This window comes from Papaver somniferum, chromosome 5, assembly GCF_003573695.1.
Source record: "Papaver somniferum cultivar HN1 chromosome 5, ASM357369v1, whole genome shotgun sequence".
Lineage (NCBI taxonomy): Eukaryota > Viridiplantae > Streptophyta > Magnoliopsida > Ranunculales > Papaveraceae > Papaver > Papaver somniferum.
The window spans coordinates 25766765-25790546 of NC_039362.1; the positions used below are offsets into that span (position 1 = coordinate 25766765).

Here is a 23782-nt window from a genome sequence, read left to right on the forward strand (position 1 = left end):
GATCTTCAAGGTCCTCTAATGGCAGCAGCAGCAGCAGGCGGGACTTGCTTCTAATCCTTCTTCTTCGCTCCTCTGCGTCCCAAACCTTCCCCAAACTCTTGATAAAACTTTCTCTGACTCAAAGGATGCTTATTTATACGTAAAAACCCCACCAAATCTCACGAAATATCTCCCAATATCTTCTTTTATTCTTCACGGCTACGTCTGAAATTTCTTTCCCTGTGGACTCTGTTTACGCGTTAATAACAGATATTTTTTTATTCAATCTTCTAGGATCGATATATATCCTTCTAGGTACAATATCTTCTCTCTTTACTCGAGTATCTTCCAAAAATACAACTCGATATTCTCTCTGTTTCCAAAATATCTCTCTTCCCTGTTCGACTTAGTCTGGCTATTCTAGCCCAATATGATTGATCCAAACGCCCTTGCAGACCCTGTTTAGCCTTAACATGCCTAGCCCAAGAGAATTCAGCGAATGAATCTCTTTAAAAATCGTCCACAAATCAAAACCCAAATTTGCTGCGTGCATGGTTCTTTCCGCCAATTTTCATAATTCGAATTTGAGAAGGAATGCCCCCTATCCAGAGTAGGGGTGCAAATATCAGCTTCCTTGGGGGTGACCTTGGGGTGCCCCTTAGTAATTAGGTTACCCCTTATCCAAAAGCAAGAGTCCGAATAACACTTGTCCACCGGGTGCCAAAATCAACTTTTCGAGCCGAATTTTCCAAAAATGTTTATTTCCTAAAAATACATAAAAACACAATATTAGTACAAAAATAGAGTTCCAACAATACGGACATTGAGGACAAATTAGACACAAAAATGTGTCTATCAAGAGACACTACTTTTCTGAACTCAATGAGAAAATCAAAGGACAAGTGAAGTTTGGGGATGGATCTTCTATAGAAATTGAAGGGAAAGGATCAATTCTATTTCAGAGCAAGACCGGAGAACAGAAGCTTGTCACAAACATCTACTTCATCCCAAACTTACAAAGCAACATTCTAAGTTTAGGACGAGCTACAGAAGTTGGATGTGATGTTAGAATGCAACAAGATTATCTAACAGTTCATGACCCAAGTGGAAGACTTTTAGTTAGAGTCTCACGCTCACAGAATAGACTCTACAAGATAAGTATCATGATTGGAAGGCCATTATGTCTGAATATGATATTGGAAGATCAGACATGGAAGTGGCACGCAAGGTTAGGACACATAAGTTTCAGAACCTTAAAAACTATGTCTCAGAACAAGATGGTTCGAGGGCTACCACAACAAAACGGAGTGGTGGAGAGGAGAAACAGGACTCTAATGGAGATGACAAGAAGTTCTTTAAAGGCTATGAAGGTACCTAATTATCTATGGGGAGAAGTTGTACGACACTCTACATACCTAATAAACAGGATACCTACGAAATCTCTGAAAGACATGACTCCATATGAAAGTTTGTGAAATAGAAAACCAAACATAGATCATTTAAGAGTGTTTGGTTGCAAAGCATACGCAAAAGTTGATTCTCCAACTCTTAAGAAACTGGATGATCGATCTCAGACTCTTGTGCATCTAGGATTAAGCCTGGATCCAAATCTTACAGATTATTCAATCCAACAACGAAAAGAGTAATAGTGAGTCGAGATGTGGTATTCGATGAAAAAGCAAACTGGAACTTGAAAGAAACTAATGATGGACCAAGTAGGGATCCAGGAATGTTTCACATGAGATGGGGTCAAGTAATTGATGAAGGCGAAGGACCTATAATCATCAATACCAATGGAAACAATGATGTTAATCAAGAAAAAGAAGAGAATAATGAAAACACTGAGAATAACGAAGAAGAATAAGAAGAAGAAGAGGAGATCGATGAAATAACTCAACCCATTTCACTGCGAAAATCAACAAGACAGATACAAAAGCCACAGTATCTGGAGGATTATGTTCTTCAAGCTGCAGAAGAATGTGAGATTATGCTACTTTCTGTTAATGATGAAACAAGGAATTTTCAGGAAGCAAAGGTCTCGACTAAATGGACACAAGCATGTAGAGAAGAAATTATTTTAATCAACAGAAACAAGACTTGGTTTCTAGTTGATAAGCCAGGTGGGGTAAAAGTGATTGGTCTTAAGTGGATCTTCAAAATAAAACGGAATGCTGATGGTACTGTCAACAAATATAAGGCAAGACTTGTAGCTAAGGGATACGTTCAAGAATCAGGCATAGACTTTGATGAAGTTTTCGCACCAGTTGCTAGACTAGAGACAATTCGTCTCTTAATAGCAGAAGCAGCATCAAACTCATGGGAAATTCACCACTTAGACGTTAAGACAGCATTCTTACATGGTGAATTGCGAGAAGATGTGTATGTTGAACAACCAGAAGTTTTTGAAGTAAAAGGACAAGAGCATAAGGTTTATAAGTTATCAAAAGCTCTATATGGTCTAAGACAAGCTCCTCGAGCCTGGAATACAAAGTTAGATCACATCTTAAGAGAAATCAGATTTGTTAAGTGCTCTAAAGAAACATCAGTAACATAAGAGGAGAAAAGGGAACGCTTCTTGTGATTGCAGTCTATGTAGATGATCTATTTTTGACTGGAAACTCTCTTAAGGTGATCAATGAGTTCAAGAGAGAAATGTCATCAAAGTTTGAGATGTCAGACCTCGGAAAACTCACTTATTACCTTGGCATAGAAGTCCATCAAGGAGTAGATGGGATTCAGATTAAACAAGAAGCTTATGCAAGGAGAATTCTGAAAGAAGCAGGACTTGAAACTTGTAATCCAACTAAGATACCAATGGAGTTTGGACTTAAAGTTTCAAAGGCACAAGAAGAAGCTGAGATTGATCCAACGAGTTATAGAAGAAATGTTGGATGCCTTAGATACTTGTTACACACAAGACCAGACTTGGCTTTCTCTGTGGGAGTAGCAAGCCGTTATATGCAGAGTCCACGCAAGTCTCATGGTGATGTAATAAAGCAGATATTGAGATATCTAAGAGGAACAATCAGCCGTGGATTGAAGTATGGTCGAGGAGGATCAAAAAGAATTGTTGGGTATAGTGACAGCAGTCATAGTATTGACCAAGATGATGGAAAAGGTAAAACTGGTCATATATTTTATCTAGGTGAAGCACCTATTACATGGTGTTCACAGAAGCAAGACATTGTATCCCTCTCATCCTGTGAAGCTGAGTTTATGGCTGCAACAGAAGCAGCTAAACAATCAATATGGCTTCAAGAACTGTTGGGTGAAATCAAAGGAAGAGAACCTGAAAAAGTTCTCATCAAGATTGATAATAATTTCTGCAATTGCACTCACTAAAAATCCAGTGTTTCATGGGAAGACGAAACACATTCACAAAAGGTATCATTTCATACGAGAATGTATCGAGAAGGAGATCATCAACGTTGAACACATACCAGGAACTGAGCAGAAAGCAGATATATTGACAAAGGCATTAGATCGAATCAAGTTTGAAGAAATGAGACAATTGATTGGAGTACAAGATATGTCACGGGTAAGGTTGAAGCTTAACGGGGAGAATGTTGGTTAAACTTCAACATAGAAGTCACTAACAAGCTGGTTAGGAAAAGATTAGGAAATTGATGTAATCCTAAGGGAATTAGAAGTCATCTAGTTCTAAGAAAAGGTAAGACATGTAATAAGGTAATAGGACTAGGAAAATGAATTCATAGTTCTATATATATATATGATCACCAAAGTTGTGGTTTGACCATACGAGCAAGATTAGAGCTTGTGTTTAGTTTTGAGAGATTTTCTAAACATTAATAAAGAGAGATGTCTTTATATAAGCTAAGTTTCATCTTGCAGTTGCCATTAGATTCTACATAGTAGATTCAATTGTGTCTGTCTTGTTACGCATGCTCATATGATATCCACTAAACATGTATCTAGGCAAGAGATCCAATTTACCTTGTAACGTAATTAAAGCATGAAACAACAACTCCAAAAACTTGAAAAATGTTTCCAAATAATCTTTCATGGCTCCACCAATTTGAATATCAAAAGTTCTATGAACGATGAACTGAAACTCCTTAAATAATGAATTTGTTTTAACATGAAGCACAACCATATCATCTTCATGTCCCGGATGCAGAAAATTAGTGTTTTCCATCCACGGCGCATCATTCTGGTTTTCCACACAGGGCCATCTCAGCCCATCTTGAACCGTAGCTCCCGATTTGTCAATAGTAGTCAAGGTAAATTCATAGCCACATATATAATTAATCCCATGCGTGCATATTGGATAAACTTCTAGATCTCCTGCCAACGATATTCTTTCGGCTTTTGAGAATATACGGCCGCGAATTTTTCTAGTATAGTTCTCAGTAGTTATATCTTCTTGAGATTAACATACAAATTCATCGGCAGAAATAGAAAACAATTGTTTATAATTCATTGTACTAGTTGGGTATAAGAGACAATACGTGCTTTCTCAAGATTAAGAACTTGATAATTCTCAACAGTATCCAAAGCAAATATTTCATTATCAAAAACTAGTACATCCACAGGTTTATTAAAGTTAGATGACTCACCAATAAACTCCAAAGAATTGTGCGACAACTCCTTTTGATAATTAACTTCCATAGGTTGCGTACCTTCAAAAGTCACCTCTGAAACTGGAACCAACATCACATCAACATTCTCTTGAGAAGTAATCTTCGTCGCTTCCTCACCAGTTAATGTAGCCGAAATATCTCCAACACCTTTAGACGATGACAAATCATCTTGAGTTGATAACGATACAACTTTATCGTTATGTGATTCCTCATCTTCATCCACCAGATTTTCTTCTTCTTTATATTCTAATCCCAACAATTTGTATAAATAAGGAAGGTCTGCTCTCGTAACTGGTCCATCCATATTTTCTTGAGAAGCAAGTGGAGCTTTGTTTACTTGAACGTCTTTTGCTACAGAAACAATTTTCATCACGAACAGATGTAGTCAAAACATCTTTAACACCCACAGATGATAACGAAACCTCTTGATTTGAAAATGAAACTTGTTTATTCTGAATTTCATCTTTATTTTCAAAACATTTTATGAGAGCTGTGTGACTTGCTTCCTCTGTTTCAATATTAGTAAGGGAAGTTTGAAGAGGTTTCAAGAGTTCAGCAAAATCTGATAAGATGATAGGCTTTTCTGCCATTGAAACGAAAGGTAGGATTTTGAGTTTGCGGAAGCGATTATGGATTAGTTTCTAGAAAAGAATCTAGAAACGTCGGCTGTGGTACCAACTAATGTAGAGATTGTTAAGAAGAATGCAATACAGAGATTGCAGGTGATACGAAGAGACGAAAGAGATGCGAATAAGATGAAATTGATAAAGAGATTAAGAAAAGATAAAAGAGAATTCGTATTAACGAATAATAAGATTGATAATAATATTGTTTGATAAAAGATTCTATATCTTAAACAAGAAGGCTTAGCCTTTATATAGGTTCTACAAGAACCGACTAAAAGAAAGATAAGGAAATTCTAAGTAAACTAGGAAAATAAAGACTTGTAAAGCAAGTAAACGAGGCAAAGTTAATTACATAATGGAATCAACTTATCAGAGTTGCTTCAGAAGAATGAAGGCAACTAGTCATAGTTGCTTTAGTCGAAAAGGGATCAACTTGTCATAGTTGATGTTGTCTTGAAGCAAAGGATGTCCTACATCAACTATGTAAGGAGCATCTCTTGCGATACATGGGGAAGTAGTTCAAATATACAATTTGGACATAATTTTTCTAGCATATTCTAAATACATCACCAATTCAATAACTAAAGATGAACATCAAAGTGAAAAACTTTACCTGGAGAGAAGATATATCATTGGACATGAAAAACTGATCATCATGAATATAGTTATTTCCCATCAATTTATTAAACCCATACGAATACGAGTTTGCATAAAATAAACTGGGCTTCTTTATTTGCACAGACTTTAACTGTAACCAATTATTAAAACCATCAAGTTTCAATTCTCTGTAATCTCTGCCTAGTACTAGATAACTTCCGTCTAATCTCTCATTTCCCACGATTCATCACAATTACTACAACAACAGGAGATTTACAGCAGGTTCTTCTATCCATATACGTGAGAGAAAACAATAACTCCATAGTCCATACTCATATCAATTTCGAACAAGATGATGTTTGTGTTGGTTTATCCGGGGGTATGCTAGTTTTGAATATTTGATGGGGTAGGTAGATAAATGTTGGGGGTATGCAGATAAAGGGGTACCATTAGTAATTTTGGGGGTATATAAGGAACGCCCTTTTGAAATTTGACATAGAATTCTATAAAATGGTTCCTCATAATTATTACCTTAAATAAGGTTTGAGTTTCATAATACCTTTATGCCAGAAAATTAACATGTGTCAATTATTTATTTGTTGGAACAGAGGGCACGAAAGTTTTCTAGCGTAGAGAATTCAAACCCTATTCAGATTAGAGTTTATGATATTGTTATAAGCACTTCCGTTTAAGTTATATTTTTCAGAAAAACATTAACTATATGATGAAATTAGTTTGCGAGCATAATCCTTACATGGTTGATCAGAGATCAGAATACCATCATTTACAATAATTTTAGAATCCATAGTAAGAGCATTACTGATACTGTGTGATCTCTAAAGTTATGGTTGATGTCACAAAATATTTTTCCTAGGTTATTATACAAAAAAAGCTGCATTTAAGCGCCAAATCATTCATAAAATTTGAAAATTTCGTCGAAAAATACAGACAACATAGATGAAAAACTTTCCTCCAAGAAAAATTTCTCAAAAACTTCTGAATTTTTTTCTCGCCGGAAGGTTCAACGTAGGGCTTCTAAATGAATTGCCTAAACTGAATGGTGCATAGATATAAATGCACTTTGCGTTACTAGATAACTAATTTAGTAAGTAAACCTCACTACCAGTGGCGGAAACATGCAGTGTTGCTATGTTGACCATGGTTTTACACCGCGAGAAATCCCGTGAAGGGAATGGACGGTCAGATGGGAAGTCCTATGGGAGATTTACAGGGGTGGGGTTTAGGGTGGGGGCCACCTTTTTTTTCTCCCACACGGTAGCATGCGCGGTATCCCCTCACGGTACACCAAGCATTATTGGGGAGCACGAGGAAAGTCCTAATACATCCAATAATACACTTTTTGAAAGGTAATTTTGGAGGGAAATATTTTTTAACCTCCTTAACATTTTATGTTTAGTCCAATATATTGTTTTAGCCCACCTAGACCTTGCATCCTGCTTCCATCCCTGCTCTCACTGCTCCTAGAAAATAGTTATATGCACACATTTCTAATAAAGCGTATACAATGCACATGCAAATATCCCTCCGTATAAAAATAAAAAAGCAAGAAAATAATTAGGAATTTGAAAAGCCAAATGACATGCAAATGCTCTAATTTTGGGAGCATTTCTTTCTAAAGAAGAAAAACAAACTAAATGGTTGGAATTTGGTTCCGAGAAAACCCATTCTTCTTCTGATTTAATCGGATTGTATCCATACTTGTATTTGTCTTGCTCCGATAATCCGTTTCTTTTTCTTGTCGGATTTCTCGGTATTGTACTCTTACGGTATGTTCTTATTACTTTGTATTCTCTTATTTTCGATCTTCAACTCATTATAACCTTGAAATCCGATTAATGAAAAGGCTTCTTGTTTATTACTTTGTTTCTGGGTATCAAAAAAAAATGACATTCTAGAAAAGAAGCACCGAGTTAGATGGATGGAAAGACAGAGAATAGGTGTGTGACATTGATATTATAAGAGTTTGAGCCCGCCATTTTCTGGCTTGACCTAAGAATTCAAAGAAAAGCATGAAAAAAAAAGAAACTCACAAGAAAAAAGGTTGATAACTTTTGTTAGCTTTCACCATCTCTACATGCCAAAAGTAGTCCATGTCTTGATGAGGTCCCCCAATCCAGAGTCACCCCCACCCCACTAACATATAACTTACCTTTTCGTTCTCTTTTTCTAACTTTGTACATTTGTTGTTTTGGTTTATTGTTGTTGTTTTGAGAATTAGAAAAGTGCTAGCCACTTATATCTATCCAGACATTAATGGATCTAATCATTGATGGTAGCGTTCACGCAGCTTGTGGATGTCGTTGGCCTTAACTTAGCTGCCAAGCTCATGTATTAGCTATATACCAAAATGAGAACTTCTCCGTCAATTAGACCCTACTTAAACAGCTCGACTCCTTTCCTTACCTTAGTGGTACTCATGTGGACGGGCCATTCCAAGAGACAAAATGAACCACCCAAACCCAATGTTAACACATTCCATAGGGTTACAAATATTTTTGGTGGATTTAATGGTGAAGATTCTTTTGTTTTAAAGAAATTTAGTAACTCCCGTGATATTTGCATATTTGGCAACCTATCACTTTTGTCGATAGGAAGAAAAAAATAAAATAAAAAAATTACTGAGTACAAATTTAGGTCGACTCTTATGGAAAAGGGAAATAGGATGAAAATGACAGAAAACCGTGACGACATATTCCGTTTCCTTTTTCTCTACTCGAAAGCAGGGAATATTGTAGAGAAGACTGGCACGGGTGGGCATTTAATCCTCGCTGGAAAAAGTAAAAATGCGAGGATCCAATCCTCCCTCGTTGTTTTGTTAACAATAATTTAATAAAATATATTATTAATCGATTTTGACCCCACTCTTGAATAAAATATATCTTATAAAATAAATATAATATATTTGGGCGTGGATCAAATCTTTGCCGAAGTCTTCTTTCCCTCCCTCACCACTACATTTTGACCTTCCTCCTGCCTGACGTGGCGACACTGCTGAACTCTCCACTTCTCTCATCCGTAAGACTCAGCCTTAAAAGTCACTAACTTTGTATTACATATTTTTACTGTAAGAACAAGATGTTAAATTGACATTGACTTTAAATTTGTTGATGGAGTTTTATAAAATAGATATTGTTAAATTAAAATGGTAATCAAAAGTCACTTTGCATAGTTTCAGATAATCAACCAATGGAGATTCCTTCTTCCCCAAATTTTTTAATTAGGGTTTTCAGTTTTCTGTAATTTTGAACATCTTGAACTGATTTATTGAACCCGTTGATATGAGGATGAACCAATTAAGGATGTTAATTTTTGGTTTTATTGGTTGTGATTGTAATTGTGATATTTGTAGAAAGGAGAAGAAGAGGATGTTGAAAATAACAACGAAGATGATGCTACTGAGGATGTGGTTGTAGAAGGTGGAGAGAAAGAAAAAGTTGACCAGGTTGCAAGAGATATGAAGACGTCTAAATATATGGCTAAGCATGAACGAGCAATAATTTTTGTTACATTGTTAGACCTTGTCCTTATTATGTGTATAATGGATTTGCTTATAATGTAAAAAAAATCGGTGGTGCAGAGGTGATTTTTTCCAACTTACGTATACATATCAATTATTATCTTTGAACAATATGAGTGGTTTATATCTTAGCAGTAGTATAAAAATGAGTCTTGGTTATGATGGACGTGAATTGAAACAATAGTTGGACTGCATTTAGGATTGGAAGTTTGCAAAAGGATAGCCATAATTGTGGAGTGTGAGCTTACTTGTCGGTTATTTACATTATGGTATGCGGTACTTAATGGGGTCTGAAATACATGCGTGGTTTTAAGAAGTACTTTAGGTGCTTAACAATGTGGGACGAGTTTTTTTTATCATCAAAAATAAATAGACGGGTTATTACTAGAAGTAAGTTGTTTAAGGTTGGTGATTCATTAAGGTTCTTAAAAATATTGTATGTGGTTGTCAAGGAGCATACTTTGCTCATATGCAACTCACTTCTTGGTCCACTTGTTACAATTGTTAAAATGATATCATTTCGATGAGTTCATTCACATAACTATTACTTACTCTTTGCTAGGTACCTACTTTAAAACTGAATCTGCTTAAGTCATTTATGTAAAGGAAAAGTCCATTTCAGTATTTAACCATTGTATTACTTTTGAATTTTTCGTTCTTCGGAAGGAAAAGTGAAGGATTGTACTCAACCTCCACCCTTGAAACTCTTCATGGATATCTCAGTCATCATTTGTCGTATATATACCGACAAACATATATGATCTTTATTTTATTTTTTTATTTTTTATTTGCTTATCCACTTTTGTACATGAGCTTAACAATCTAATATTAGACTCTTATACAATTGTGCAAAAGGAAAACTGTTAGGCAGTTAGGCATGAAAATAGTGATGTTCAGTTTTTCCATGTTTGTCTTTCGAGACCTTGGTATTGAAATTTCAAATTGGTGCTCCTGCAAGTATTTAGGCTTTTGGTTGAATCATGGAGGAAATTTTTCCATCTTCATCATCTCAGTAAGTTGGTATAATTATCCACCTTTGTATCTCTACTATGATATTTTGATTTTACATAAATTAGGTCACGCATTCATTTATGAACCTCTAAAGAGAACATTATATGTCAGTTACGAAATATTGTCTTCTTGATTATCTCAAAAAGTTATTTTTGATACTTATATTTATTTCTATCTCCTATTGATACTTTGAGTTCACAGCTGAAGAATTCGTTCTTTTTCTTTTGATAATATCCATTTATGAATCTCAACATAGTGTTGTCAATTACAAGACCTTGTAATGTATTTTTATCTATGTGGGTATGTTGAGTATAACTAAATCAGAAGTCTTGGCTGAGTCAGTGTAATGCAGGGGAACTGGGTAATTGCATAGAAAAAATTAGAGGAAATCAATTTTGACTAAGTCAGAAGGTTAACAACGGTTATAATATATTGCTGATTAAAACTACAACTAATGATACCCAGTTAGGATAGGAATATTCGTGGAATTAGCAACACAAACGAAAAATTTGGTAAAGGCTTTTCTCTGTTGCGAATAAAAATTTAACTAAAATTAACAACTGATACAAAGTCATTACTAAAATCTGCAACATGATGTTTAACAACGACAATTTTCTGTTACAACCCCATTCAACAAAAGCTATTATAAGTTGTTAAACACCAAATTTGGTGTAGTTATATATAGATAAATGGATGGATGGATGGATTGTGAAGCATCTACATCATGATTTATCATATCGTCTAATACATATCCATATCTTCTGATACTAGAATTATATCCTTAGTTTATATGTATCTCCAGGCATCAGTTTCATATTAGTTGTTAAGGCTCGTGTGGTTACTCTATCGACTTTTATCATCCAATAATCCAAATACAGTGATAAGAATTTGAAAATGCATGTCGATATTAACATAATTTTCCCATTTTCACACCAGGTTTGAATAAATGATTGTTATTTGTTTCCACCATTCATGCGGGGTATTAACTATTAACGAAACATGCAAAATTAAATCTAATATGTTAATAACTTGTTTGAATTGGAATATTTATAGGTTTAATATAGCTCAATCAACTTTATTTAAGTTTTTTATAGAATGTGAAAGTGAATTTAAATTTCCTATATATATATATATATGGATTCAATATGACAGAAGACGACATCACCTCAATTAGACTGTGATGTAGATGAGCAAGTTGTAGTGTGTGCGCTAGTCTATTTGGAGGCTAAAGATCTGAATATCGTAATTTATCTCAAAAAGGGTCTCTTTCGATTCCAAAGATGAAGACATGGCTAGCTATAGATCTGCATAATCACCATAATTTATCCGATGTTTAGGGCTTGAATTGGAATCCATAATTGGGGATAGGAGAATTGATTGGGGATATGATAACAAAACAAAATATGATAATTTTTAAGTAAAGCGAAGAACTCTTATCAATGTATTTTGGAGTAAAATAGCTACACCGCATTGTACTTCTAATTAATTTTTAATTTTTATCAAAAAATATTTTTAAATTTTGTATTCATGCCTAGTTTGTTTTATAAAGAACATAAATTTAAAAACTTTAAAATAAAAGTTAATTTCTTTCTAAATACTAATTATAATTAATTTTAAAAATTAGTTTGAGTTGGAGCTCAGGTTGTTGTAGTAGGCTTCCAACCAACTCCTTGTAAAACTTATTCTTCTTTTCTAAATAGGGACTGAAATTGAATTTTTAAAAATTAATATATTAAAAATAAATAAAAAAGTTATTATAATTTAATAATATTTTAAAAGGGTAACTTGGACTTTTTATTCTTTTAAGACACCATTTAACTAGATAGATAGGACGGGAAAAGTAGTCCATATCCAATATGGGTTCTTTAAATGTTGATTTTTATTATTTTAGAAAGAAAAAAAAAAATCAATAACTTCTTTCTTAAGAGTCCGTTTGGGTCAAAGTAGTAGGAGTTGTTAGGAATAATTCCTTAATCGTTGAATAGAAATGAAGTATGGGAAAAATAACAAGGGTTGTCTACAGTTTTGTTTACGGGTGAAAACTGTTTCTGCTGGTTTTGGTAAATTTGGGTGTGTGCGGATGAGAAACGAATCTAAACCCTAAACAAATGTACTGCACGGGAGTACATTAGATTCGAGAAATCAATCTGTACAATTCTGGCCTAAAACAAGAAATGGCTGTTCCAGACTTGCTTCGGTCACAAAGTGAAGGAGATAGGGTTGATTTTAGGGAGGGAAGCGAAGAAGGTGTTGAGATTGTGAAGGTGTTTGGCTGTTTATGACTTGTATCAGAATGTTGAACTGACTTGCATAATGTAAGCTATCAGTTCTGGGTGTTTCTGGATACAGTGTTAACAACAACTTGGTTTTTCCTCCTTTGGAAATAGGTTGGAGAACCTATTTATACAAGTCATTTTGAGCGCAACCTTTCATCTTGTAGGAAGTGGATAAAGTTGAGTGATGGAGTAGTGTGGTCGTGTAGGAGTGGTGATTGTCACACGATCACACCTTTGCCCACTTCCCTCATCACCGTTAACCGTCCATATTTTCCTGACACGTTCTCGTAATGGGCGCGTTGCACGCCGCACGCTGTAAACCGCCAGACCAATACCCCAACGAGCATCCCCCAGTTTGTGACATGTTTGATGTCTCGAGTGAGTGGGCTAAGTCGTGGGACCTGCCGCAAGAAATAGCATACACTGCTATCAGGTTAAATAACTAAGTTATTTATGGAATTGATATTCATGAAATATCGTGCATGCTCAATGCATGTAATGCATCGCTTTTAAGTAAGCAGCTCAACAATCGATATGCATGAAGCATCGCTGTTTTAAAACTTGATTGTGTAAGTCGCAGATTAAGCACGTCCAACCATCTTCGAGTGATCGTTTGGAGGCCTCATGGGCGGGCCATCATCTGGTCGATCACTCCCTGTGACAAAGTGGCGGACGGTGATCATTGAGGCACTTCATTGATCGCTTAGTTTTTAATCCAAGCCGTTTGACCAAGCTGACAAAGTTGCAAGGACGAGATGATTTACGGCACATGTTTGCTGTCGTTGAAGGAATTTAGGGTTTTTTAGAGGTGTGCAAACATCCCCTCTTCGGCCGATCGAATCCAAACATCGGTGCTAATTTTGAATGGATCGACCAGGCATGCATGGAGATGGCCCGCTGGCGTGCATTCCTGCACCTCTCGATTCCTCAAAGATTCGATCTAGGCCACTCAATTTGACCGACGAAGATGAGTGGCCGTGATCGATTTGCGACAAAAATATATTTCCGCAAAGCACTAGTTAGGTTTGAAAGGTCGTGCGACCTATCACCTTTGAGGCGTGCATTTCGAGGCACCGGTCCCTAGTTGCATAGGCCAGATGGTCATACGTAAAGGTGGGACGACAGTGATCACGTTGACATCTTTGGGACCTTTTGAGCCTATATCTACACCATCCATTTGGGCCGGAAAAGATGGATGGTCACGATCAATTTACAATAGATGCATGTTGTCGTAAACCCTAATTAGGGTTTTGAAACAGCCACGTCCACACGACTTTGACCAAGCGGTTTGGCATGTTGTCAGCTTCTTTTGAGGGAATCGATCATGTGGGGAAAATGTTGGGCTGACGGTGAACTCATGTGCACCTTCCTGATGGTCCAAAATGCGATCTAAGCCATCCAAATAGGATGGCTAAGTTGGATGGTCGTGATCGATTTAAGACACTAGTGAATTTCCGCGACCTAATTTATGGTTTGGAAGCATCACGCCTATCATGGTTTGGGCGAGCGTTTCTCTGCTTAATGGCCCCACCATGGGCAAGTCGTTCGAGCAAGGAGAAAGTGGGGCCGCCGATGTGCATGTCAGCATTCCCCTAATTGCTCATGTGATCATCTAACCCGTCCAACTATGCTGGCGAAGTTGGACGGTTGCGACGATTTTAATACTGTCTTGGACAGTTCAAATTTGTTCGAGCTTCTCTTTAATCGGCGCGACTACCCTACTTAGGGTTAACGTTTTGATAGCGTTGGGAGATGTATGGTGTTGTTCGGCCGGTTAGGGCATTAATGGGCCCGCCGTTGGTCATCACGGTGATTGCCCACTCCTGCCAAGGTTTGGATAGTTTTTTTAAATCGTGCGGCCAAATTGTGCCCGTGATCGTTTCTGAGACTGATATGGACAGTCTAGATTTTCCTTAAGGAAATTAAATATGTTCGATCGAGTTGTCCTTTAATTAGAAGTGCGTCGAGACTCTCTTTGTCAGAGAGTGTGGTAGCTTATGTGAGTGTTTTCATGCAGGTATCAATACTGACACTTCGGGAGATTCATGCTACTCTGTTGGGAGCGAACATTTAATCGTCATGTCATGCCAATATTGAGAGTTCGCTGGGGATCATAGCATAGGAAAACACTAGGCAAGATAATATTTACAGAATATTTGGGATTGTTGCTACATACACCATTCTGAGTAAATTTTATACATATAAATATATTGAATTTCTCAATACATATATGAGCGAAGAGGCTTAGGCGCTCAACACTTTTAAATGGCTCCATTTCATTAGTGAATAATGCAACCAGGAGCTTAAATACTCATTAGGATCTATACTAGTGAACAATTCATCTAGGAGCTTGAGTTTCAATACAATATGAAGAGCGGCATGGGCACTCATCATATTTTGATATATTCTTCAAATTCCTTGCGGAATATAGACATATAACGGTCTATTACTTCCGATGTCGGGTCAAGTAGATAGACTTTTACAATTTTCTCCCTAAACTAAAAACCACCATCAACAAGTTTGAAACTTGGTTTTCAAGTAGTAACCATAAAACAATTCCTAATATTTAAGTTTTGTCTTTTCGGAAAGGATTTGAGTGTATTCAAGGACCAAACGTGGTGTCTCTTGGGAAAAGACTCTTTTCCTTAGTTTTCAGTAACCATTCTTCTTTAAATACTCCTTTGATATACGAGTTTGAACTCCTCATTTTTTTTGTATTTTGTGTTATAAGAAATTACATAAAACGTATAATGTTGATGTTCTTGATTGATTGAAGTGTTGCATCATCAAGAAGGAGATTGTTGTATCCTGGGAAACGAACGACACTTACCCATATGACATCATTGTGGGAGCGTAATTTTTTTAAGGACATAAAGAAGTTTTCTAGATCCAATCTATTAATTTTTTTTGTTTAACTTCTTCTTCTTCTCTACCCTTATTTCTCTCTTTTTTTCTTTTATTGTGAATGAATGTTTGTATTTCGTTAATAGTGTAATTATTGTAATCCATGTTTGGATTGCACGGTTGGGTATTGAAATGAATAGTCCAATAGTGCAAGTGTGGTGTACAAAGTGATGTTGAAGTATGTCAACATCAGTATACAGTTTTATTGCAAGCTAAGTGTTTGTATCAATGTCTCAACGGGTTTTAGTGCAACTTAAGGTATCATAACACTTGAATTTTTGTGTGTTTCTTTGAACAACTTTGATGTATTAGTATTACTTAGTATATTTTACGACAATCTTAAAACGATTATTCTTTATTATGAGCCTTAACCGAGTCTCACACCGATTAAGGTACGCTCGCGTTCCTTACGCCTCTAGAACCACGTCGTATTCTGCGCACTTGATTCCCTTACCTGATCTCACCCACAACTAAAAGTTTCTACGATCCAAAGTCGAAGACTTATAAACAAACCTGTCTCACACAAATATGTCTATTCTGATAGATAAATCTGTCTCCCACAGAAGTACCTAGGAAGTTTTGTTCAGTCATATGATAAATCAAGGTGAACATGAACCAATTAATAATCCCGTCTTATACTCCCGAAGAGCAGCCTAGAAATATCAATTACCTCACAATAACTTAACTATATGGTGTTAGAAGAAGTTACTGCAGAATCACAAAGTTTGAGATGAAGAACTTTGTGACTACTTTTTATATCTTATACCTATCGGAGATAAATCTCGAGCAAATCTTAGATAAGATGGTACTCAACACGATAGAACAAGTAACATCAGAACACGCAACTACAGAGAAAATAGTTGGGTTTGGCTTCACGAATCCAAAATGAAGTCTTCAAGTCGTTAACCTAATTGGGTTTTGGAAAAACCTAGGTTAAATGAGAATTGACTCTAGTTTGCAACTAGGACACAGGAAAGTGCTGGGATTAGGTTTTCCATTTGCTAGAGTTCTCCCTTATATAGTCTTTCAAATCAGGGTTTGCTTATAGTCAAAGCTAAGATAGTTTAGTAACAAAGCATTCATCATTCACAATTATATGAAAACCTGATTTAAGATTCAAGCTAAGTATGCTTTTAAAATAAAGCAATCAATCTCCACTGTTAGATGGTTTTAGCTCGTTACACACAAATGGAATATACTTTCGTTTAGATATGGATAACCTACCTAAACGTGTATACTGAGTTGGCTCAATAACAGTTAACTAAAGTTAGCCATATGAACATTTTTGTCTTAACCACATTCATCTAACACTTCTGTATCAAATATGATGTTTAAACCTGAAATTGCCAAGACAATTCCAGTGAGTCCTCCTACGGTGAACAAGAAGTCAATCATGAAAGATAATAATATGAATCTAATTGCGTTTCAAATAGAGTTGTTCAGTTATTCACTATCTCATAGAAATATATATGAACAAATTGAAACAAAATCGGATTGATTCATAAGAATCAATTCATGAACATACCGCAGACATGGTTAATTTTTCTAAACTCCCATTTCAATCATTGAAACATCCTTGAAAGAAGACAATAGTTTTCTCACCAAAAACTATTAGCTTCAAGTAATTTTTAAGTGATCGGATGATCAATACGAAACTTTCCAAGTCGACATCAAATGACTGTCTCACACAAATCATATAAGATGTTTCAAGGCAATTTTCACATGATCATCTTTTGACTTAATATTTAGTTTCCAAAAAATAAATTGTTTCCAACTAAATTCGTCACGAATAATGATGAACATAGTTAAAGCAAAAAACTTCCAACACATATTTTGAGAAATAGATAACCGAGATAAACTCAGCTCGAAAATCAAATGTGTATAAAGTAAAAGTGTATACATTTATACGACTTAGTCGCATTAGAAGATAGAAAAGACTTTTGAGTGATAGATAAGTTTTAGTTTTCACATACCTTTTGCTGATGAAGTTCCTCCAAGCTCTCCTCAGTAGATCTTCGTCTTCAATCAATAAACACTGTGAAGTCTAAAGATCAACTATACATTCTATCCTAATCTGAGACATAGATATAAGTAGACTAGAAATCAAGACTATAGTTTTGACCAACTAAACTTGACAAACAAGCTTGAGATAGCAACGCTTGCGAGTTCAACCGAGCAGTTCTCTAACAACTACTATACTTAGAAATAAGTGGAGTAAGATAGGTTACTCATAATAGTTGTTCACCTAAATGAGTGAAAAACGTGGATATTTTTATGAGAATACTTAGGCGATACTCTCTAATAGCACTCATGAAAACCAGCAGTTATTCGGTCACCATTCTTCAGTCCCTAATGGAAAAGACTCTTGTCCCTAGTTTTTAGTCACCATTCTTCTTTAAATGCTCCTTTGATTTCCTAGTTTGATGTACGAGTTTGAACTCTGGTTTTTTGAGTTTTGAGTGTCATAAGAGATTACATAAAAATATAATTTAGTTTGACGTTCTTGATTAATTGAAGTGCTGCATCATCAAGAAAGAGATTGTTGTACTACGGGAAACGAACGCCACTTACCCATATGACATCATTGTGGGGGATATAATCGTTTTAAGGACATAGAGAAGTTCGCTAGACTCGATCTTTTTATTGTTTGTTTAACTTCTTCTTCTCTCTGCCCTTATTTCTTTCTCTTTTCTTTCACTGTGAATGAATGTTTGTATTTCGTTAATAGTATAATTGTTGTAATCCTTGTTGAGATTGCACATTTGAGTATTGAAATGAATAGTCCAGCTTTGGAGGTGTGATATACAACTGATGTTGAAGCGTGTCAACACCGGTGCACAATTGCAAACTAAGTGTTTGTATCAATATCTCAACGGGTTTTAGTGCGAATTAAAGTTTCCTAACAGTTTAATTTTTGCGTGTTTCTTTCAACAACTTTATGCATTAGTATTACTTTGTATATTTTCCGACAACAGTTTGTGGCATATAGTTTTATTTCAATGGTACTTTTATTATTATAGGTAACCTTAAATTAGAAAAAAGTAATAAATTAGAGTTCCGGTCGGTTTTGGATCGTTTTCATCCTTTTGTTTATAGCACCAAAACTCAGATATATATATATATAATTAATAATATTAATGATCGTTATTCCTTAGAATAATTAGAGGCTGAACAAAATATCTTTTTCGATAATATCTATTGCATCAGACTGAAAACCTTGTTTCAGGCTTTCAGCCAATAACGGTCAATGAGTTGGGTTTTTTTTGGTTCTGCTGATGTCCAAACGTCGTATTCCTATCGCTGAGGACCGATGTGATACCGATTTTCGGTACGCTTAACCATGTTTATTAAACTCAAACTTTTAATTGAAAGTAATGGAATTTTAATTGACAAATACAGTCCAAGTCAAATCTTCAAACACCCTCGTATCTTGTATTATAAAATTTATAATGCCACAATGAATAGACTGCGGGTAGGCCATAGGATTTGTGCTCCGTTCCTAGACCAGAATTCGCCAAACAGTTAGTATCGAGATATTTTGTAACCAAATACTCCACCACTTGTTGTAAACAAATGGAAAAAAAAGTTGGAACTCGGGAAAAGAGACCCATTAATAAAAATAATAATAATGGGGAACTGAGTCTCGAAATCGGATATTTATTCAAAAGGCTCACGAGGGAGGGAGCGAAGGGCATGTCCTTGAGCAGGCATTAAAGTACCATCATAACACCAATCGAGCTGAATGTTTGTATGGATTTCCTTAAGCAAGAGCCCAAATTTTTATAACGGGCAATGATCAGGTTAATAATATCCCCTCCGTCCCGAAGTTGATAATTTGTCACGGACAATGATCCAAAGTGCCCAATTCCACGCTTTCATCTAGGTAATGACCATATTTCACAATTCAACTGACGGACAAAAGTAGACAAATTAACCAGCACCAGTACGGATGCTCTTACATCATAATCCCCCATTGTCATCATATCATAATTGATGGATCATTTAATTCGGAACTAATGATGTGCTCCTCTCATTAGTTCACTCAGACAAAGATACGCCACCAATAAAGTAGTTGAACTAGTCACGAAACCGGTCCTTGACATCATCTTTCCAAAAAGTTAGGTTGCCTAAATAAATGAAAGCTAAAATAGAGATAGGCTGATCTGATGGATGGTCTGTAATGATACTTTCTTTAATTACGTAGATGTACTTGCCTGTGACTTAGCGCAGTCTTTAATTGACTACTCCACTTCTTTCTGGTCATTGTGCTTGATGATACGAAGGGGGTTTAGGCCTAGGGAGTAGGGGAAACGACCCCGGGTTGTAAAATGTTTGACCTGACCTGTCAGGTTGCAAAGGTCTAAGGGCAAAATCCGGTTCCGAATAATAAGCAATTGTTGGTAACTGAAAGAATCATCCTAATCTAAGTGGGTCTTTTGGTACAGTATGCACCTTGATGAAATTATTTAATTTAGGAAGAAATGTTTCTAAAAAGTAAAAGAATCATCCTAATCTTGGTTTTTCTCCTAGCTTGCCCGTTAGTTTTCTGTTCGTCCTACCCATCACCTGCATCCAATTTTATTGCTCTCATTGGTTTCTCTTGGGTTAGTTTATCCCTGGCACACGTTTGGCAACTCTTTTATCTACTATAGTTAATCACTTACACTCCTTTTTATAGCTCTTCAATTCCAATTTCTCTTAGTACCACGAAAATCAACTAGTTCTGCTTCTTCAATTTCTCTTTAGTTTAATTTCGCTTAGTCCCAAGTGTATTTTAGTGAAGTTGTAATAGATAACTTAGTTAGTCTTTATATCCTCCTGTAAGTGCTATACTAACACATTTTACTTGTAGTTGTAAGTGCTCCCTTATAAAGCACATTATTTAGGTTAGCTTTTCGTTTCAATTTCATATTCCGTCTAGGTTAGCACCGTAGCTTAGTGGTATTAGTCCTTGTAGCTTGACTGCAACCTACGTTATGCATCGAATGTTCAACCTTCCTTCCTTAGGCACGAAAAAGGATCCAAGGCATGTCTTCCCAATAATTTTCCACATCTTCATCACATGCCGGCGACAAGCTATGGATCAAGCGGATTCAGAAGGAGGTAATCAAGTATCGTTTGGGCAATACACCACAACATCTGGATATGTTCGAATGACTACAATCTCGGATCAACTGCATCGAAACCCTCTACCACCATCAAAAATACAGTTTTTCTTATGGAAAGCATTGACCACAACTGTAGCCGCTTGCTCGACTACAACTTCACCTCTCGATGTTACTCTGATCCGAAGACTGTTGATCACATTTTATTCCAATGTCTTGTTGATATAGATTCATGGTCTACCAGTCCAAATGTGATTGATGAATCTGTGGGTACCACATTCCCTCGTATAATAGCCTATTAATAGTTTCATAAAATTTATGCTTCAAAAAAAAAAAAAAACAAGTCGCTAACCTTCTTTATAAGCGCAAGCCATTGATTGTCCATCAATTACCGTTGAGTTTCCGAGTTTTTTCCAGCTTTCTCATCTTCATTTTTCTATCTACTAACATCATTAAATTTTGTTTTAAAGTATTCTTGGAAGAATCAAGAGAGTATAAACGTTAAATTCAACTTCGTTGTTGTAGCGCGTTTGGATACAAATCTGTTTCTTACTTCTGCTACTCCAGAAGTGGAAGTCAGAAGCAGAAATTAGAAGCAAAACTATTTTGCTTCACAAAAAAACGACTTTTTTTTACTTCTAGAAACCGTTCTGAAATATTATTGCCAAATTGAATTCTGACATTTTGACTTCCAGAAGTCGAAAAATAACTTCGGAGTGTGCATCTAAACGCGCTATAAAGTTTTATTGTATCCCGAAATTAATATTCTCTCCGTTTCTGAAGAAAAATATTACTATTGCTTTTTTAATTTGGACTATTTTTAGATTAAAGTGAAGAAAAAAAATGATATTACCTATTTTCTAGAAACGGAGGTAATATAATTTAACAACTCAAATGTATTGGCAAATAATTGTCTATAAAATCTTTTCAAGAAGCTTAAAATCGGAAGAACAACATCTACTTGTATTTCTCAAACCCGAAACATCCTCCAGGCATAGGCGTTCAATCCTGGCTCTTGGGAGTATTCTCAGTTGCAGAACCACACTTGTAAAAAAGTATGGGTCAGATTTCCCCATATACCAGATGGTATATTTAAAAAAATTGAACCTGACGTGAATCAAACACGCAACCTTCTGATCTGGAGTCAGACGCGCTACCATTGCGCCACAGATCCTGTTGTTGATAGCTATATTGAGGGATAATTAGATGTCAATGCAGGTGGCGGTGGCCGAGTGAATCCAACAGCTCTCCAAGTTGGGAGGCATGCAGGGTTACCAGCGACACAAAATGGAGAAGGATCAATGTGGAGGTTCCTAGTGAGAACAGCCAAATAAGAGCCGCTCCCTTGATTCACACAAAATGGCAAGTTGTCATACGTATACAAACGGCACCATGTACAGAAACTGGATTGAGGATTCTATTCACCAAAAGAGGAAGAGAAAATATCCTAGGGCGCTAGTCGAGCTGAAGGGCTTGCTAGTTTGCAAGTAGCTTGGTTCGAGGTTTTCTCAGAGGCTGAGCTAAAGTGGAGCACATTTCGAGTTCGCTATCATATTGTGTTATTATTGCTACAACTTGTTATATCCTGGAGGCGTCATCAGCCCACATAACCGGTACAGCCTCCCTTCCTATCAATGTAGCAGCGCGCTATTGCCTTAAAGACATGTAAGACGCAGACATGGTTCAACTTCTTTCTTAAGACTATTACTGTTATAGTATGGTGGGATTGCTGAGATGCAGGGTGTTCGTGATTGCTTCTTCGTTTAATCAGCAACGCAAAAAAGAAGAGTGCGCATCCAACCCAGACTAATTATGGAGGATAAAAGTAAGCCTAGCCATTTTTGATCCAATTCTCCATCACATTCCTTAGAAATTGATGTCCAGCAGTTTGTAGGAACTACTTAGAATCTAGAGCTTACACAGTCAAATCTACTTCATATAAGATGGCTTCTTGGTAAGCTTACTTTATATAATAGGGCCTCTTGGTAAGGTTACTTGTATATTGTGATGAATTTGGGATTGCATTGCACTGCAAACATGTTTATGTACTGATCAAAAACATTTACAGGACGATAGCATCATAATATTGAGTGAACCTTCTAAAACTCCAATGATATTAAAATCTAATTTAAATAAGAGCTCCACCCTTGGCAACTTCAGTGAGGACCAATGCAACTAAACCCAACATTGCGGCTCTTCCATTCCACATCTCCGCAGTGGAGGACATCAAACCATCTGATTTCGATTCAACACTCACACCTTGAGCTAATGGGACAAGTGAGGCCACTGATAGTAGAACACAGGTATATAGAAACCACGGAAGTCCTCCATCAGCCAACTGTGCTGCGACATCAGTACCTTTCGCGAGTTCTACTCCCATAGCAGTAACAAACCCAATCATGGCAAGTCTGCCATTAATTCTCTCTGGTGCAGGCCCACCGAATGCTAATAAATCTGTAAACTTAGTACTCATCTGCATGGTTGAAAATTTGTAAGTCTCTGGTTAGATGAAAAAATCATCACCAAATTAAGGATAAAATAATATGAATATCAACGCAATGAACCTTAGGTGCAGCGCGTGGTGCTGGAGAAGTAGGAGTTGTCATTGGATCCTGTTTCTCCTATGCCATCAGTAAAGAAAATTCTATGGATTAGAATCCGTATAATCAAGCGTTGACTAATACAAAGTAAGACATCAAACAATGTAAGTAGTGTATGTACCTCGGCCATGCAGGAAACTCTGAAGCTAATGTTTCTTCGTGTTTGGGTTTGAACACGGGTTACATGGTTAGACAAGATAGAGTGGTAAACAGATGATGCAGAAGCAGACATTATATTTCAAATATTTGATATTAGTTGAAATTTAATGAATTCTCAAGATGCAAGAGCAGAGATGTGAGAACAAAATGCTCTTGTAGTGATACAAAGATGAGTTCAGTGTATTAGTTAGACGATGGAGTAACTAATATATGGCTATATATAGACTACTTTGGAAAGAATCGCGAATTGGTTTATAGAAGTCCACATGAACTAACCTTGTATGAACCGTTAATTTACTGACACGTGAAAGTTCTTCAGCTTCATGGTATAGAAGTGAATGACGTGGGTGAAATTTGAGCGGATACCATGAAATTTCAATTTCGAA

The 23782-nt window shown here is 36.2% G+C and overlaps 1 protein-coding gene and 1 non-coding gene across 3 annotated transcripts; both read right to left on the reverse strand.

Moving 5' to 3' along the window:
* Window positions 1–21739: 21739 nt before the first annotated feature.
* On the reverse strand, window positions 21740–21811 carry TRNAW-CCA. Its single transcript has one exon. It is a non-coding gene; the product is annotated as a tRNA-Trp (tRNA).
* An 821-nt stretch (window positions 21812–22632) lies between these two features.
* On the reverse strand, window positions 22633–23570 carry LOC113277344 (early light-induced protein, chloroplastic-like). 2 transcript variants are annotated; one of them, XM_026526467.1, is made up of 3 exons: window positions 23359–23570; window positions 23202–23249; window positions 22633–23110 (listed from the first exon to the last, which is right to left on the reverse strand). In XM_026526467.1, the coding sequence occupies exons 1-3, from the start codon at window positions 23467–23469 to the stop codon at window positions 22766–22768; spliced, it is 504 nt and encodes a 167-aa protein (XP_026382252.1). In that variant the 5' UTR covers window positions 23470–23570; the 3' UTR covers window positions 22633–22765. The 2 variants fall into 2 exon arrangements, with proteins under 2 accessions (XP_026382252.1, XP_026382251.1); XM_026526466.1 differs by having other exon boundaries at window positions 23202–23258.
* Window positions 23571–23782: the final 212 nt, after the last annotated feature.